General features: G+C 43.0%; 2 protein-coding genes across 4 annotated transcripts in view; both read right to left on the bottom strand.

The window, feature by feature from the left end:
• Positions 1-245: 245 nt before the first annotated feature.
• Positions 246-5371, bottom strand: LOC110526648 (anti-apoptotic protein NR13). The gene is made up of 3 exons (XM_090238955.1): positions 5101-5371; positions 3622-4092; positions 246-1769 (listed from the first exon to the last, which is right to left on the bottom strand). The coding sequence occupies exons 1-3, from the start codon at positions 5155-5157 to the stop codon at positions 1647-1649; spliced, it is 651 nt and encodes a 216-aa protein (XP_090095081.1). The 5' UTR covers positions 5158-5371; the 3' UTR covers positions 246-1646.
• The window catches only part of LOC110526647 (guanine nucleotide-binding protein subunit beta-5b), a 27220-nt gene continuing 15305 nt past the window's right edge, over positions 5367-17281 (bottom strand). For all 3 annotated transcript variants that reach the window (XM_090238952.1, XM_090238953.1, XM_090238954.1), the window contains 6 exons: positions 15978-16121; positions 15730-15821; positions 8929-8977; positions 8280-8376; positions 6830-6996; positions 5367-5995 (listed from right to left, as the gene is read on the bottom strand). In XM_090238952.1, coding sequence (XP_090095078.1) covers positions 5984-5995; positions 6830-6996; positions 8280-8376; positions 8929-8977; positions 15730-15821; positions 15978-16121 — 561 coding nt within the window. In that variant the 3' untranslated portion in view covers positions 5367-5983. The remainder of the gene's footprint in view (positions 5996-6829; positions 6997-8279; positions 8377-8928; positions 8978-15729; positions 15822-15977; positions 16122-17281) is intronic.

Genomic DNA, 17281 nt, shown 5'->3' with positions numbered 1-17281 from the left:
TACAAGTCAGCGCTTTTATTCTGAGAAGAGTATCGGAGAGACGAGATGTGGAGCCGGAGGCCTGCAAGACCATGATGGGGGAGATGAGGGGTAGTGTGTAGGCTGATAAACACTTAGTGACCCGTAACAAGAAGTCAGAAAGAGTTCTGAAGTCAAAGTGAAACCAAAAGGACTCCTGGACTATCAGTGTCTTTACCATCCTGCAGTCTCTCACACTCACCTTTAACAAAAGACAGTACTGTAACTCCATGACTGAAACTTTTTATTTAGAAAAAGACATAAATAAGTCACGCACTATAGGGAACAGGGTGCATTTGCAATGCAGACCATGTCTAGTCAATTGGTCTGAGGCAGACATGCTTAATATCATCTCACACTGTAGCACCACTGTCTGTAAAGCCCTGAAAAACATTACATACCATCTCAGACACTGATAGAAACCTACACAGACAGACCAAGGATATTTAACTACAGGCCTGGAGGACCTGAACACTTCTGGTTTTCATCATCTCAGAGACGGGGCCAATCAATTAGCAGGTAGAAAAGAATCGGGCAGTAATGTGGACCTCCGGGCCTGGAGTAGAAGAACCCTGTTTTTATAAACTAGAAATGGATGTCTAACATGACGAGACAGAGAGAAAAAGGTAAACTACAAAATAACAATGAAATCTGCCAAGGGGCAATGCAAAGATGGCAACTTAACATTTTTATTTCATATAAATATAATATATTAATGTATGTTTATTACACTAAAAAATATTCTTGCCACACACACACACACACACATTACTTGAAGTAGAAAGGCAAGAGGGACATTCATAAAAACAAGTCAGGACACTAAGCAGTGGACAAAATGATGGGGTTTGTCCCCAAATGCCACCCCATTTCTATATAGGTCAGGGATATTGAAATCTGGACCAACAAGCCAGTTCCACTGTTGATTTTCATTCCTCCCCTCTTACCAGGAACGGCTTTAGACCTGAGACACCAGTTGGGTGCCATTAATGATCAGGTAGAACAGAAAAGCAGGACTACGTCAGGCTTGGATTTGAATAGCCCTGAGATAGGGATGAAGACCCCATTTGAGAAGCAGCCATCCACATCTAAATGGTCATCTGTGTAGCTGCACGGTCAAACAGAATGCAACCAACCATAGTAGTCCAGTTGTGGTCAACACAACATGTGGTCCCTGTGCTCTCGCTTTGACAAAATACTATATTTTAATAACATAACAGCGGAAAGATATGTAAACTAACAATATTCACATATTCCATCATTTCAGAAGGCCTTTAGTTTGTTGTGGTACAATCTCTAAGTATGACTGAATCATAGAGTTGGTAATAGTTGAAGGTATTACTGCAGACTGAAAGATGTGGAAACATTCAGTTGATGAATGAAACTAAACCATGTAATGGAATCCTGCTTCAGTGTGACACATGGGTGTAACTCACCAGGGGGTGAAGGGGGACATGTCCCATCCACTATTCAAAAAAAGATATTTTGGCCCTAAGTTAGTCTCTCCCCCACCCCTCATTTTCAAGACAGTGTTTTGCCCCTGTTGTGACACCATTTAACCCATTGAAGACCTACCACACGGCCATCACTTTGAAATGAGACTGATGATGCAGCAGGGCTTGTGCTGTGTGTTAGCGGACCAGGAGGAAGGTTAACCCTGCGATGCCCACGCCAGCAGCAGCAAACAGGGCAGTCTTCATGGACGAGTCCTGGTTCACCTCTCTTGCTGTGTGGAAGAACTTACAGAAGCCCTCCTAGAAGAGAAGATTAGATCCATATATTTTATTGAACACTTATTCAGGTCACGATGGTGTATCAAAGGACCAGGCTAGAGATCAAAATAAGGAAGTCAAGAAACTTAGTTCAATACTGCTCAAAAAGCCCCATTTCCTTTTCAGACCGAGAAACAACTGCCTGCGGACAGTCCCTGCTATAACAGACCTGTGTCGTGATTAGTAAGGCAAATCTCAAAATGTGGTTGTGTTCATTAGTCTATTCGTTGTTCTGATCCAGACCCAGCTGGTTGTGTTCATCAGTCTATTTGTTGTTCTGATCCAGACCCAGCTGGTTGTGTTCATCAGTCTATTTTTGTTCTGATCCAGACCCAGCTGGTTGTGTTCATCAGTCTATTTGTTGTTCTGATCCAGACCCAGCTGGTTGTGTTCATCAGTCTATTTGTTGTTCTGATCCAGACCCAGCTGGTTGTGTTCATCAGTCCATTTGTTGTTCTGATCCAGACTAGTTTGAGTATTAACGATTGTTGTGTGCTTGGAGGTCACTAGACTGTTACGTTAGAGACGGTACATATGGCTGTTGGGACCAGCTGGCTAGAGGGGGGGGGGTTAATTCACAAAAGCAGTCAACAAATTGAGCTGCAGCTGTGTTGTTGCTACCCCAGCACTACAGTCCTATGTTGTTTTGGAGTACCCCAGTAACCCCACTACCCCTGATCCACTTTATATGACTATACTGGCTGTGTTGACCTTGGACAAACCCTCTTTAAAGTGACAGGTAGACCTTTGACCTCTCAGACAACCAGGGTTTATAGTCCACACCACAGTAAAATCACTCTGTATTGACTGAAGTGTTATACATTTATAAATCTACTGTGAAAAAGGCACATTTGGTGGCCTCCCGGGTGGCGCAGTGGTTAAGGGCGCTGTCACACCAGAGACTCTGGGTTTGCGCCCATGGGGAATGGGGCGAGGTTAGGGAGGGCTTGGCCGGTAGGGATATCCTTGTCTCGTCGCGCACCAGCGACTCCTGTGGCGGGCCGGGCGCAGTGCGCACTAACCAAGGTTGCCAGGTGCATGGTGTTTCCTCCAACACATTGGTGCGGCTGGCTTCCGGGCTGTGTTAAGAAGCAGTGCGGCTTGGTTGGTTTGTGTTTCAACCTTTGTCTCTCCCGAGCCCGTACCGGAGTTGTAGCAATGAGACAAGATGGTAGCTACTAAACAATTGGATACCACGAAATTGGGGAGAGAAAGGGGTAAAAAAAAGAAGAAAAAAAAGAAAGGCAAATTTAGGGCCCCAGACACAATTTTCAAATGGGAATTCTCCATTGAGGTTCAATCCAGAACTACATTGACACTTTTACAGTAATTTAGTAGACGCTCTTATCCAGAGCGATTTACAGGAGGAATTAAGGCCTTGCTCGAGGGGACATCGACAGATTTTTCGCCTAGTTGTCTCTGGGATTCAAACCAGCGACCTTCCCGTTACTGGCCCAATGTTCTTAACCACTAGGCTACCTTCCGCCCCTAGACTTAATCTGTCTGGGAAACTGTCCCCCAATATTGTCATTTCTTGTACCACAAAAATCCTGTGTTTTAAGCAGTCATTTCTGGATTAGACCAGCACATTGTGTTGGTAGCACAAACACAGCAGCCACATAGCAAGAAGCCACAAGGTGTCTGAAACAGACATTATTGACAATAGAAGGTGTCATTGTCCAACTGTTTCTCTTAGCTTGACAGAGAACTAGTGCTGCTGACATGAGCCCAGATTCCCATCTCTAATTCCCACCAGCTTAATCAATGATCCTGTGTGTGTGCGTGCATATGTGTCCATAAGCGCATGTGTGTGATGCTTACTGCTCAAACCTACCCAGCCTTTGTTCTCCAGCATCCAGTCACTCTTCTCCTCTCCTAGGTAGTCTGCTATGGTCTCCGCCAGTGCCCTGCAGCTCTCCTTCCCCCCCAGCTCCATGCCATTACCCAGCCCCTGGTCTGTGTCCTCTCCCTGTAGTTCTCTGACCAGCACACCAGTGAAGGTGAACAGAGAGACCACCCTCCCCCAGTTCATCTGTCCATCTCCCACCAGCTCCTCCATCACCCTCCTCAGACAGGCGCAGGGGTCCGGCCCGCATTGGCACAGGAAGCTGTGTGCCAGGGCATGGAAGCGGGCCCGGTGCTTGGCCTCCATGTCCCGGGCCTGGCGCCGCATGGCTGCAGCCGAGTCGCTGGGAGGAGGACCAGGCGGGGCTTTCCGGGACCCACTGGCAGGGATAATACTGCAGACAGACAGGTAGTCCTCTGCTATTGCCAGGGTTTCTTTCCACAGCCCGCATGACATGGTCTACAGGAAGACATACAGTTAATACATCATCTATAGCCTATATATCAGAAAGGGCCTCTGCTACAGTTTTTTTCCACAGGCAGCACGACATGATAAATACAGGAAACACTATCAATACATTATCACATGCAGTTAATTTCTCACAGCCCACACTGCAGGGGCTAGACTATAGAGGAAACATTCTCAATATTCATATTGTTATGCCTAAAAGGTAATACATTATACAGCAGGCTTCACTCCACAACCCACCCTACATGGTCTATTGGAAACAACCTCAATCTAATCCTAAAGAGGTGACATCCTCTGTGCAATACCAAGTAGAGGCTTGTACTCAAAACTGAAAGCAAAGCTACGTTTTCCAATGAGCTGCATAGACCACATAGCAAGCTTGAACTAATCTGTAAATAGAACGGTACACAGTTGGCTAGGTAGCTCTGTAACTAGCTAGCTAAATAACTGGCTACGTGAGCAAGCCAGTCAAATCTAATTTAAGAGCCCTTTAAGTCTGGATTAATTCAGGACGAGGCATGAAAGAGGGTTGTAGCTAGAGCTAATAAGTTAGCTAGCTACAGTACCGTATAAAGAAAACTGAATTGACTTGAACATTGACATATTTGTACTTGCTTGCTAGCTTGACAGTCAAATCGAAGGCAAGTCACACACATCGCAATCTAGCTAGCTAAATTAACGTTAAGTGGTTGGATTGTTTTACATTTTCTTGTCACCATCAACATTGGAAAATAGATAACCAGTCATGGTTTGGATATGAGTAAGTAGGGCTTCTCGCGAACGTTAGACATTTCTGGCTAGCAGCTGAAAGCTAACTAGTGTAGTACTGATTGACACAAAGGACCAGAGAAACCAAGGCAGCGAACAACATCAGTGGCTCAAACCGCATCGATCCATTCACTCAATCTGTAAAACCGAAGCTTGATACGCTTATCCAAGAATAGTTGAAGAAAAATAAATCGCATATTCTAGGTAGGAAAAAGTTAACAAAAAGCTCACCCTCCCAGCGATCAGACTGCTTTCTCCACGTACAGACGGAAGGAGGATCGCTGTCATCAACCGTATTTCCGCCTCACCAGGCTCTCGCCAGACTTTATACTCACTAAGCGACGTCACAAAAATGGCATTTCCCTGAATTGTATTGTTCCGCTAGAAGAGAATCAGATGTCATGGAAACAACGTTACCTGTCTCCATATCATCATCCTCTTCGTCATTTCCATCATAACCATAGGATAAAACAAACTTGTAAGACACCAGTAATCAATAATTTAAATAAAATGTATTTATTTCACAAGAAGACTATGATTACAAATGAACAATACTTCAAACACTCCCTCTTTCTCCCTCTCTGGCTAGCCACAGTCTATGGCCTGGTTTTATATAACAGTAGTATTGCGCTTTAGATCTGAGCAAGTTACAACCTGGGCAGACTAATTGACTGGTAAACTACAGACTGTGAAGCAGGTTTAAAGGGGGACTAGGGAGCATAAAAACGGCAGTGAGTTAGCTTCTATCCAGGAAAGTCAGTACTGCATGGCATTGGCTAGGACCTGCTGTAGAGGAAAACTGCTCAACTGACTTTAGTAATACAATAGTAATAATAATTGTAATACTGCTCATAATAAAGCTTTAGGACCTCATTGACCTGATGAGCATTTGGTATAGTCCAACTTCAGTCAAACAAATAGTCTCTGTGAGTCAAACCTAGATAGTTTATTACTGTGTGTAACTGAATATAGTTTCTATAGGCAGAGTCTTTCTGCGGCAGGGTGTGCTCCATGGGCACTCTGGGTCGACTGGTCACATGACTCTGGTCCTGATCCTTAACCTCTGACCCCTGACTTCCAGGGGTTCAGTCTCGCTCTGATGACATCAGCAGCTCTAGGCCCAGATCTGTTCGAGAAAGAGCACAGAACATCAGATTGTATTCAATAAGACATTTAAACAACAGCACTTGTCAAAAAGTATATTACAGGTACCCGGTGCAGACCCCAAAGAGCAGGCAGCAGCATAGTGACAATGAAAAACTCCCTGGAAGGAAGAAACCTTGATAGAAATCAGATTTTTGGGGAGATGGAGAATCCCCCTTTGTCAGACCAGTGTAGATTATGAGGCAGAGCAACTCGGAGGAGAAGTGGCCCTGTGTGGCTCTGTTGGTAGAGCGTGGCACTTGTAACACCAGGGTCTTGCAACGCCAGGGTTGTGGGTTTAATTCCCACGGGGAATCAGTATGGGGGGGGAGTATGAAAATGTATGCATCCACTAAGTCGCTCTGAATAAACATGTCTGCTAAAATGATGTAAGTGAGATCACCAGAGGGAAGACTATGGCTGTGTTACTATACTTCCACAGACATTAATGAACAACAACTACTACAGTATCTCTCAGTGGTGGTTTCCGCATCCTATATTGTGGCTGTGCCTGTAGTGGAAAACAGAAGTATGTACTGTGGGGATAGTCTGACGCATGACTCTGCAGAACCAGGGTTTTCCCCAAATAGGTACTCTCCCCCTCTCTCTAGCCCATGTTGTATCACATCCGGCCGTGATTGGGAGTCCCAAAGGGCGGCGCACAATTAGCCCAGCGTTGGCCGGGGTAGGCCGTCATTGTAAATAAGAATTTGTTCTTAACTGACTTGCCTAGTTAAATAAAAAAAAATGTTTTTAAATAAGGTGTTGTCCCTCCTTGTTTCAGCTCCCTTCCGACCCCCCTACCCTCTTGTCTCACCCGTAGAGTGTTGTCCCAGGACCCAGAGCAGAAAGCAGTTCCATCAGGAGAGACTCTGAGTGAGCTGACTCTGTTCTCATGACCAAACAGGATGGCTACTCTGGTCCCCTTCAGGACGTCCCACACATTGATGGTGTAGTCATTATAGCCAGCAAACAACAGACGACCTGGAGGAGGGGTGGAGAGAGAGAGAGAGAAAGATGGATACAGAGATAAAGGGGTAGAAAGGGTCAGATTCTAGAATATTCTCCAATATGCTGGAGGACATCACAGAACAGATGTATTACAGTTTAAAATGCATTTGACAGAGGCTAATAGAGTGGATATAATGAATAATCAATCACCTCTAAGTTACATGGAATCTAGTTTTGGTAAAAATGTAGTAAAACTCCAGATGGCAGAGTGGTAATTCCCTTTCCCACATCTCAACTGCATTAAATTCCCCTCTTGGCTGAAGTGTGATCTCTATCACAAGTTTGATAATAAACTGTCATCTTTATACAGCCATATAAAAACTAATACTAAAGACTTTGTACCTCTACAATTATATAACACACAGAGGAATAACATTTTTGGGGATAGAATCCAGTCTCGGCCTACACACAAAATCAGATAAGATCAAATTTATTTCACCTTTATTTAACCAGGTAGGCAAGTTGAGAACAAGTTATCATTTACAATTGCGACCTGGCCAAGATAAAGCAAAGCAGTTCGACACATACAACGACACAGAGTTACACATGGAGTAAAACAAACATACAGTCAATAATACAGTATAAACAAGTCTATATACGATGTGAGCAAATGAGGTGAGGCAAAAAAAAAGGCCATGGTGGCAAAGTAAATACAATATAGCAAGTAAAACACTGGAATGGTAGATCTGCAGTGGAAGAATGTGCAAAGTAGAAATACAAATAATGGGGTGCAAAGGAGCAAAATAAATAAATAAATAAAATAAATACAGTAGGGAAAGAGGTAGTTGTTTGGGCTAAATTATAGATGGGCTATGTACAGGTGCAGTAATCTGTGAGCTGCTCTGACAGTTGGTGCTTAAAGCTAGTGAGGGACATAAGTGTTTCCAGTTTCAGTGATTTTTGATAAATAAAATCCCTTGACCGCTATAAAGGCCGTGGCAGTATATCTATTGCATCATCACACCCGGTAAGAAAGAAAGTGAAAGAGGCAAAGTGAAGATAGGAAAGATTGCCTGGCACAACATCCAATAATAACACAACAACACCAGGAAATGTCCAACAGCATTATTGTAAATGTCCAACAGCATTATTGTAAATGTCCAACAGCATTATTGTAAATGTCCAACAGCATTATTGTAAATGTGTTCATGATCAGGGGACCAAAAGATGTTTAGTTGACTCTAGTCTCTGTTGAGAGGAAGCTAATAAAGAGGTATTATCTGTCAAACGGTTGCTGACTATTGTCCACATCTTACCACTAAGAGAGAAGTCGACACTGGCGGCTCCAAACATTATGCTGTCTTTGGAGTAGATGGACACCTCCCGATCAGCCCTGAGATCAAACAGACGGCACTGGAACACACAGACAATCAATGGGACATTTTGATTAGATGTTTTATTTAACCCATTACATGCTAGTTGTTGTTTCTGTCTGTGCTGTGAACTCAAAGGCCCAGCATATTTCCTAATGAGAGACAAAGTTACATTGTAATTTTCCCATGATGTACAATAAAGTTATATCGTAATGTATTGTATTTTTCCTCCTTGGCCTGAATAACACTTCTTAATACAAACCTGTGTAGTAATGTAAAACAGTGGGATGCTTTGACACATGGACTGTATGATGTGAAAGAGCGGTCTTTGACCAGTGACATCACACTAAGATAATCAATTCTCTCCCAGAGATTCTGTTAACTGAACGGTGTTATTGAGACAGAGTGTCCGACTGCCACACACAACCCACAGAATCACATCAAAGGTCCATCATCTGTCCAGTGGCACCCTATTCCCTTTATAGGGCACTACCTTTGATTAGAGCTTTTTGGCTGCAACTCTGTGGCTTTGTTCAAGAGTAGTGCACTAAGTAGGGTGTATACGTGTGCTATAAGTGTGTTATAAACTCACGGTAGAGTCGTCAGAAGCAGAGGCAAAAGCATCGCCACTGGGGTAGTACCTGGAGAGAGAGAGCGAGAGAGAGGGAGAGCGATAGCGAGAAAGAGAGAGTGTGAGAGGAGTAAAAAGGTTGATGTGTGCACTAAGCTGTATGAAAGCCTAGTGGTTAGAGCATTGGGCCAGTAACCGAAAGGTTGCTAGATCGAATCCCTGAGCTGACAAGGTAAAAATCTGTCGTTCTACCCCTGAACAAGGCAGTTAACCCACTGTTCCTAGGCCGTCATTGTAAATAAGAAAGGGTTCTTAACTGACTTGCCTAGTTAAATAAAGGTTAAATAGAAAACAATAATAAAAAGGGTTAGGTTTAGGGTTGATGGATGCTGTTAGCTGTACTGTAGAGATTATGTGGATACTATAAGGATAGGTGATCTGTAGACAGTGAAGCTGTGTAAAGGGTTAGGTTTAGGGTTGATGGATGCTGTACTGTAGAGATTATGTGGATACTATAAGGATAGGTGATCTGTAGACAGTGAAGCTGTGTAAAGGGTTAGGTTTAGGGTTGATGGATGCTGTACTGTAGAGATTATGTGGATACTATAAGGGATAGGTGATCTGTAGACAGTGAAGCTGTGTAAAGGGTTAGGTTTAGGGTTGATGGATGCTGTTAGCTGTACTGTAGAGATTATGTGGATACTATAAGGATAGGTGATCTGTAGACAGTGAAGCTGTGTAAAGGGTTAGGTTTAGGGTCGATGGATGCTGTACTGTAGAGATTATGTGGATACTATAAGGGATAGGTGATCTGTAGACAGTGAAGCTGTGTAAAGGGTTAGGTTTAGGGTTGATGGATGCTGTACTGTAGAGATTATGTGGATACTATAAGGGATAGGTGATCTGTAGACAGTGAAGCTGTGTAAAGGGTTAGGTTTAGGGTTGATGGATGCTGTACTGTAGAGATTATGTGGATACTATAAGGGATAGGGGATCTGTAGACAGTGAAGCTGTGTAAAGGGTTAGGTTTAGGGTTGATGGATGCTGTACTGTAGAGATTATGTGGATACTATAAGGGATAGGTGATCTGTAGACAGTGAAGCTGTGTAAAGGGTTAGGTTTAGGGTTGATGGATGCTGTTAGCTGTACTGTAGAGATTATGTGGATACTATAAGGGATAGGGGATCTGTAGACAGTGAAGCTGTGTAAAGGGTTAGGTTTAGGGTTGATGGATGCTGTTAGCTGTACTGTAGAGATTATGTGGATACTATAAGGGATAGGTGATCTGTAGACAGTGAAGCTGTGTAAAGGGTTAGGTTTAGGGTTGATGGATGCTGTACTGTAGAGATTATGTGGATACTATAAGGGATAGGTGATCTGTAGACAGTGAAGCTGTGTAAAGGGTTAGGTTTAGGGTCGATGGATGCTGTTAGCTGTACTGTAGAGATTATGTGGATACTATAAGGGATAGGTGATCTGTAGACAGTGAAGCTGTGTAAAGGGTTAGGTTTAGGGTCGATGGATGCTGTTAGCTGTACTGTAGAGATTATGTGGATACTATAAGGGATAGGTGATCTGTAGACAGTGAAGCTGTGTAAAGGGTTAGGTTTAGGGTCGATGGATGCTGTTAGCTGTACTGTAGAGATTATGTGGATACTATAAGGGATAGGTGATCTGTAGACAGTGAAGCTGTGTAAAGGGTTAGGTTTAGGGTTGATGGATGCTGTACTGTAGAGATTATGTGGATACTATAAGGGATAGGTGATCTGTAGACAGTGAAGCTGTGTAAAGGGTTAGGTTTAGGGTTGATGGATGCTGTTAGCTGTACTGTAGAGATTATGTGGATACTATAAGGATAGGTGATCTGTAGACAGTGAAGCTGTGTAAAGGGTTAGGTTTAGGGTTGATGGATGCTGTACTGTAGAGATTATGTGGATACTATAAGGATAGGGGATCTGTAGACAGTGAAGCTGTGTAAAGGGTTAGGTTTAGGGTTGATGGATGCTGTTAGCTGTACTGTAGAGATTATGTGGATACTATAAGGGATAGGTGATCTGTAGACAGTGAAGCTGTGTAAAGGGTTAGGTTTAGGGTTGATGGATGCTGTACTGTAGAGATTATGTGGATACTATAAGGATAGGGGATCTGTAGACAGTGAAGCTGTGTAAAGGGTTAGGTTTAGGGTTGATGGATGCTGTACTGTAGAGATTATGTGGATACTATAAGGATAGGTGATCTGTAGACAGTGAAGCTGTGTAAAGGGTTAGGTTTAGGGTCGATGGATGCTGTTAGCTGTACTGTAGAGATTATGTGGATACTATAAGGGATAGGTGATCTGTAGACAGTGAAGCTGTGTAAAGGGTTAGGTTTAGGGTCGATGGATGCTGTTAGCTGTACTGTAGAGATTATGTGGATACTATAAGGGATAGGGGATCTGTAGACAGTGAAGCTGTGTAAAGGGTTAGGTTTAGGGTTGATGGATGCTGTTAGCTGTACTGTAGAGATTATGTGGATACTATAAGGGATAGGGGATCTGTAGACAGTGAAGCTGTGTAAAGGGTTAGGTTTAGGGTTGATGGATGCTGTACTGTAGAGATTATGTGGATACTATAAGGGATAGGTGATCTGTAGACAGTGAAGCTGTGTAAAGGGTTAGGTTTAGGGTTGATGGATGCTGTTAGCTGTACTGTAGAGATTATGTGGATACTATAAGGGATAGGTGATCTGTAGACAGTGAAGCTGTGTAAAGGGTTAGGTTTAGGGTCGATGGATGCTGTTAGCTGTACTGTAGAGATTATGTGGATACTATAAGGATAGGTGATCTGTAGACAGTGAAGCTGTGTAAAGGGTTAGGTTTAGGGTCGATGGATGCTGTTAGCTGTACTGTAGAGATTATGTGGATACTATAAGGGATAGGGGATCTGTAGACAGTGAAGCTGTGTAAAGGGTTAGGTTTAGGGTTGATGGATGCTGTACTGTAGAGATTATGTGGATACTATAAGGATAGGTGATCTGTAGACAGTGAAGCTGTGTAAAGGGTTAGGTTTAGGGTCGATGGATGCTGTTAGCTGTACTGTAGAGATTATGTGGATACTATAAGGGATAGGTGATCTGTAGACAGTGAAGCTGTGTAAAGGGTTAGGTTTAGGGTCGATGGATGCTGTTAGCTGTACTGTAGAGATTATGTGGATACTATAAGGGATAGGGGATCTGTAGACAGTGAAACTGTATAAAGGGTTAGGTTTAGGGTTGATGGATGCTGTACTGTAGAGATTATGTGGATACTATAAGGGATAGGTGATCTGTAGACAGTGAAGCTGTGTAAAGGGTTAGGTTTAGGGTCGATGGATGCTGTACTGTAGAGATTATGTGGATACTATAAGGGATAGGTGATCTGTAGACAGTGAAGCTGTGTAAAGGGTTAGGTTTAGGGTTGATGGATGCTGTTAGCTGTACTGTAGAGATTATGTGGATACTATAAGGGATAGGTGATCTGTAGACAGTGAAGCTGTGTAAAGGGTTAGGTTTAGGGTTGATGGATGCTGTACTGTAGAGATTATGTGGATACTATAAGGGATAGGTGATCTGTAGACAGTGAAGCTGTGTAAAGGGTTAGGTTTAGGGTCGATGGATGCTGTACTGTAGAGATTATGTGGATACTATAAGGATAGGTGATCTGTAGACAGTGAAGCTGTGTAAAGGGTTAGGTTTAGGGTCGATGGATGCTGTTAGCTGTACTGTAGAGATTATGTGGATACTATAAGGGATAGGTGATCTGTAGACAGTGAAGCTGTGTAAAGGGTTAGGTTTAGGGTTGATGGATGCTGTACTGTAGAGATTATGTGGATACTATAAGGGATAGGTGATCTGTAGACAGTGAAGCTGTGTAAAGGGTTAGGTTTAGGGTTGATGGATGCTGTTAGCTGTACTGTAGATATTATGTGGATACTATAAGGGATAGGGGATCTGTAGACAGTGAAGCTGTGTAAAGGGTTAGGTTTAGGGTTGATGGATGCTGTACTGTAGAGATTATGTGGATACTATAAGGATAGGTGATCTGTAGACAGTGAAGCTGTGTAAAGGGTTAGGTTTAGGGTCGATGGATGCTGTACTGTAGAGATTATGTGGATACTATAAGGATAGTGAAGCTGTGTAAAGGGTTAGGTTTAGGGTTGATGGATGCTGTTAGCTTTACTGTAGAGATTATGTGGATACTATAAGGGATAGGGGATCTGTAGACAGTGAAGCTGTGTAAAGGGTTAGGTTTAGGGTCGATGGATGCTGTACTGTAGAGATTATGTGGATACTATAAGGGATAGGGGATCTGTAGGCAGTGAAGCTGTGTAAAGGGTTAGGTTTAGGGTTGATGGATGCTGTTAGCTGTACTGTAGAGATTATGTGGATACTATAAGGGATAGGTGATCTGTAGACAGTGAAGCTGTGTAAAGGGTTAGGTTTAGGGTTGATGGATGCTGTACTGTAGAGATTATGTGGATACTATAAGGGATAGGGGATCTGTAGACAGTGAAGCTGTGTAAAGGGTTAGGTTTAGGGTTGATGGATGCTGTTAGCTGTACTGTAGAGATTATGTGGATACTATAAGGGATAGGTGATCTGTAGACAGTGAAGCTGTGTAAAGGGTTAGGTTTAGGGTTGATGGATGCTGTACTGTAGAGATTATGTGGATACTATAAGGGATAGGGGATCTGTAGACAGTGAAGCTGTGTAAAGGGTTAGGTTTAGGGTCGATGGATGCTGTACTGTAGAGATTATGTGGATACTATAAGGGATAGGGGATCTGTAGACAGTGAAGCTGTGTAAAGGGTTAGGTTTAGGGTCGATGGATGCTGTACTGTAGAGATTATGTGGATACTATAAGGGATAGGGGATCTGTAGACAGTGAAGCTGTGTAAAGGGTTAGGTTTAGGGTCGATGGATGCTGTACTGTAGAGATTATGTGGATACTATAAGGGATAGGGGATCTGTAGACAGTGAAGCTGTGTAAAGGGTTAGGTTTAGGGTCGATGGATGCTGTTAGCTGTACTGTAGAGATTATGTGGATACTATAAGGGATAGGTGATCTGTAGACAGTGAAGCTGTGTAAAGGGTTAGGTTTAGGGTCGATGGATGCTGTTAGCTGTACTGTAGAGATTATGTGGATACTATAAGGATAGGTGATCTGTAGACAGTGAAGCTGTGTAAAGGGTTAGGTTTAGGGTTGATGGATGCTGTACTGTAGAGATTATGTGGATACTATAAGGGATAGGTGATCTGTAGACAGTGAAGCTGTGTAAAGGGTTAGGTTTAGGGTTGATGGATGCTGTTAGCTGTACTGTAGAGATTATGTGGATACTATAAGGATAGGTGATCTGTAGACAGTGAAGCTGTGTAAAGGGTTAGGTTTAGGGTTGATGGATGCTGTACTGTAGAGATTATGTGGATACTATAAGGGATAGGTGATCTGTAGACAGTGAAGCTGTGTAAAGGGTTAGGTTTAGGGTTGATGGATGCTGTACTGTAGAGATTATGTGGATACTATAAGGGATAGGTGATCTGTAGACAGTGAAGCTGTGTAAAGGGTTAGGTTTAGGGTTGATGGATGCTGTACTGTAGAGATTATGTGGATACTATAAGGGATAAGTGATCTGTAGACAGTGAAGCTGTGTAAAGGGTTAGGTTTAGGGTCGATGGATGCTGTTAGCTGTACTGTAGAGATTATGTGGATACTATAAGGGATAGGTGATCTGTAGACAGTGAAGCTGTGTAAAGGGTTAGGTTTAGGGTTGATGGATGCTGTACTGTAGAGATTATGTGGATACTATAAGGGATAGGTGATCTGTAGACAGTGAAGCTGTGTAAAGGGTTAGGTTTAGGGTCGATGGATGCTGTTAGCTGTACTGTAGAGATTATGTGGATACTATAAGGATAGGGGATCTGTAGACAGTGAAGCTGTGTAAAGGGTTAGGTTTAGGGTTGATGGATGCTGTTAGCTGTACTGTAGAGATTATGTGGATACTATAAGGGATAGGGGATCTGTAGACAGTGAAGCTGTGTAAAGGGTTAGGTTTAGGGTTGATGGATGCTGTACTGTAGAGATTATGTGGATACTATAAGGATAGGTGATCTGTAGACAGTGAAGCTGTGTAAAGGGTTAGGTTTAGGGTTGATGGATGCTGTTAGCTGTACTGTAGAGATTATGTGGATACTATAAGGGATAGGTGATCATTAGACAGTGAAGCTGTGTAAAGGGTTAGGTTTAGGGTTGATGGATGCTGTACTGTAGAGATTATGTGGATACTATAAGGATAGGTGATCTGTAGACAGTGAAGCTGTGTAAAGGGTTAGGTTTAGGGTTGATGGATGCTGTACTGTAGAGATTATGTGGATACTATAAGGGATAGGTGATCTGTAGACAGTGAAGCTGTGTAAAGGGATAGGTTTAGGGTTGATGGATGCTGTACTGTAGAGATTATGTGGATACTATAAGGATAGGTGATCTGTAGACAGTGAAGCTGTGTAAAGGGTTAGGTTTAGGGTTGATGGATGCTGTACTGTAGAGATTATGTGGATACTATAAGGATAGGGGATCTGTAGACAGTGAAGCTGTGTAAAGGGTTAGGTTTAGGGTTGATGGATGCTGTACTGTAGAGATTATGTGGATACTATAAGGGATAGGTGATCTGTAGACAGTGAAGCTGTGTAAAGGGTTAGGTTTAGGGTCGATGGATGCTGTACTGTAGAGATTATGTGGATACTATAAGGGATAGGTGATCTGTAGACAGTGAAGCTGTGTAAAGGGTTGATGTGGATGCTGCTACTTACTTGACACAGTTGATGTCAGAGTCGTGGGTATCAAACGACTGGACGTTCTGCCCTGAGCGCAAGTCCCAAACGTTAGCCTTCTTATCAGAACCCTGGAATGAACAAACAGACATGTTAGGGGAGGGACAGAGAGATAGATAGATAGATAGATAGATAGATAGATAGATAGATAGATAGATAGATAGATAGATAGATAGATAGATAGATAGATAGATAGATAGATAGGAGACACACACACAGACACTGACCCCGGAGACGAAGGTGTTTCCAGTCTCAGAGGGGGCGAGGTCCAGAGTGAGGACATCAGCAGAGTGACCGTGGAAACTCTGCAGCAGCTGACCACTCTCCACGTCCCACAGCGCACTGGTACCGTCCCCACTGGATGTCAAGATCTACACACACACACACTTTATCAGGATACTGAAACACACACAGCAACACACACACTTTATCAGGATACTGAAACACACACAGCAACACACACACTTTATCAGGATACTGAAACACACACAGCAACACACACACTTTATCAGGATACTGAAACACACACACACACTTTATCAGGATACTGAAACACACACACACACACACACACACACAATCAGGATACTGAAACACACACACACACACACACACACTTTATCAGCATACTGAAACACACACACACACTTTATCAGGATACTGAAACACACACACACACACTTTATCAGGATACTGAAACACACACACACACACTTTATCAGCATACTGAAACACACACACACACACACACACACACACACACACACACACACACACACACACACACACACACACACACACACACACACACACACACACACACACACAGCAACGCACACACTTTATCAGGATACTGAAACACACACACACATACACACACACACACACACACTTTATCAGCATACTGAAACACACACAGCAACGCACACACTTTATCAGCATACTGAAACACACACACACACTTTATCAGCATACTGAAACACACACAGCAACGCACACACTTTATCAGGATACTGAAACACACACACACACTTTATCAGCATACTGAAACACACACACACACTTTATCAGCATACTGAAACACACACAGCAACGCACACACTTTATCAGCATACTGAAACACACACACACACTTTATCAGCATACTGAAACACACACAGCAACGCACACACTTTATCAGGATACTGAAACACACACAGCAACACACACACTTTATCAGGATACTGAAACACACACAGCAACACACACACTTTATCAGGATACTGAAACACACACACACACACTTTATCAGGATACTGAAACACACACAGCAACACACACACTATCAGCATACTGAAACACACACAGAAACACACTTTATCAGGATACTGAAACACACACAGCAACACACACAGTTTATCAGCATACTGAAACACACACAGCAACACACACACTTTATCAGGATACTGAAACACACACACAGCAACACACTTTATCAGGATACTGAAACACACACAGCAACACACACACTTTATCAGGATACTGAAACACA

The sequence above is a fragment of the Oncorhynchus mykiss genome, chromosome 6 (assembly GCF_057628025.1).
Source record: "Oncorhynchus mykiss isolate SJ-2025 chromosome 6, ASM5762802v1, whole genome shotgun sequence".
Taxonomy (NCBI): Eukaryota; Metazoa; Chordata; class Actinopteri; order Salmoniformes; family Salmonidae; genus Oncorhynchus; species Oncorhynchus mykiss.
The sequence above is the reverse complement of the archived record's forward strand: the minus strand, read 5'-3'. Positions and strand labels throughout refer to the sequence as shown.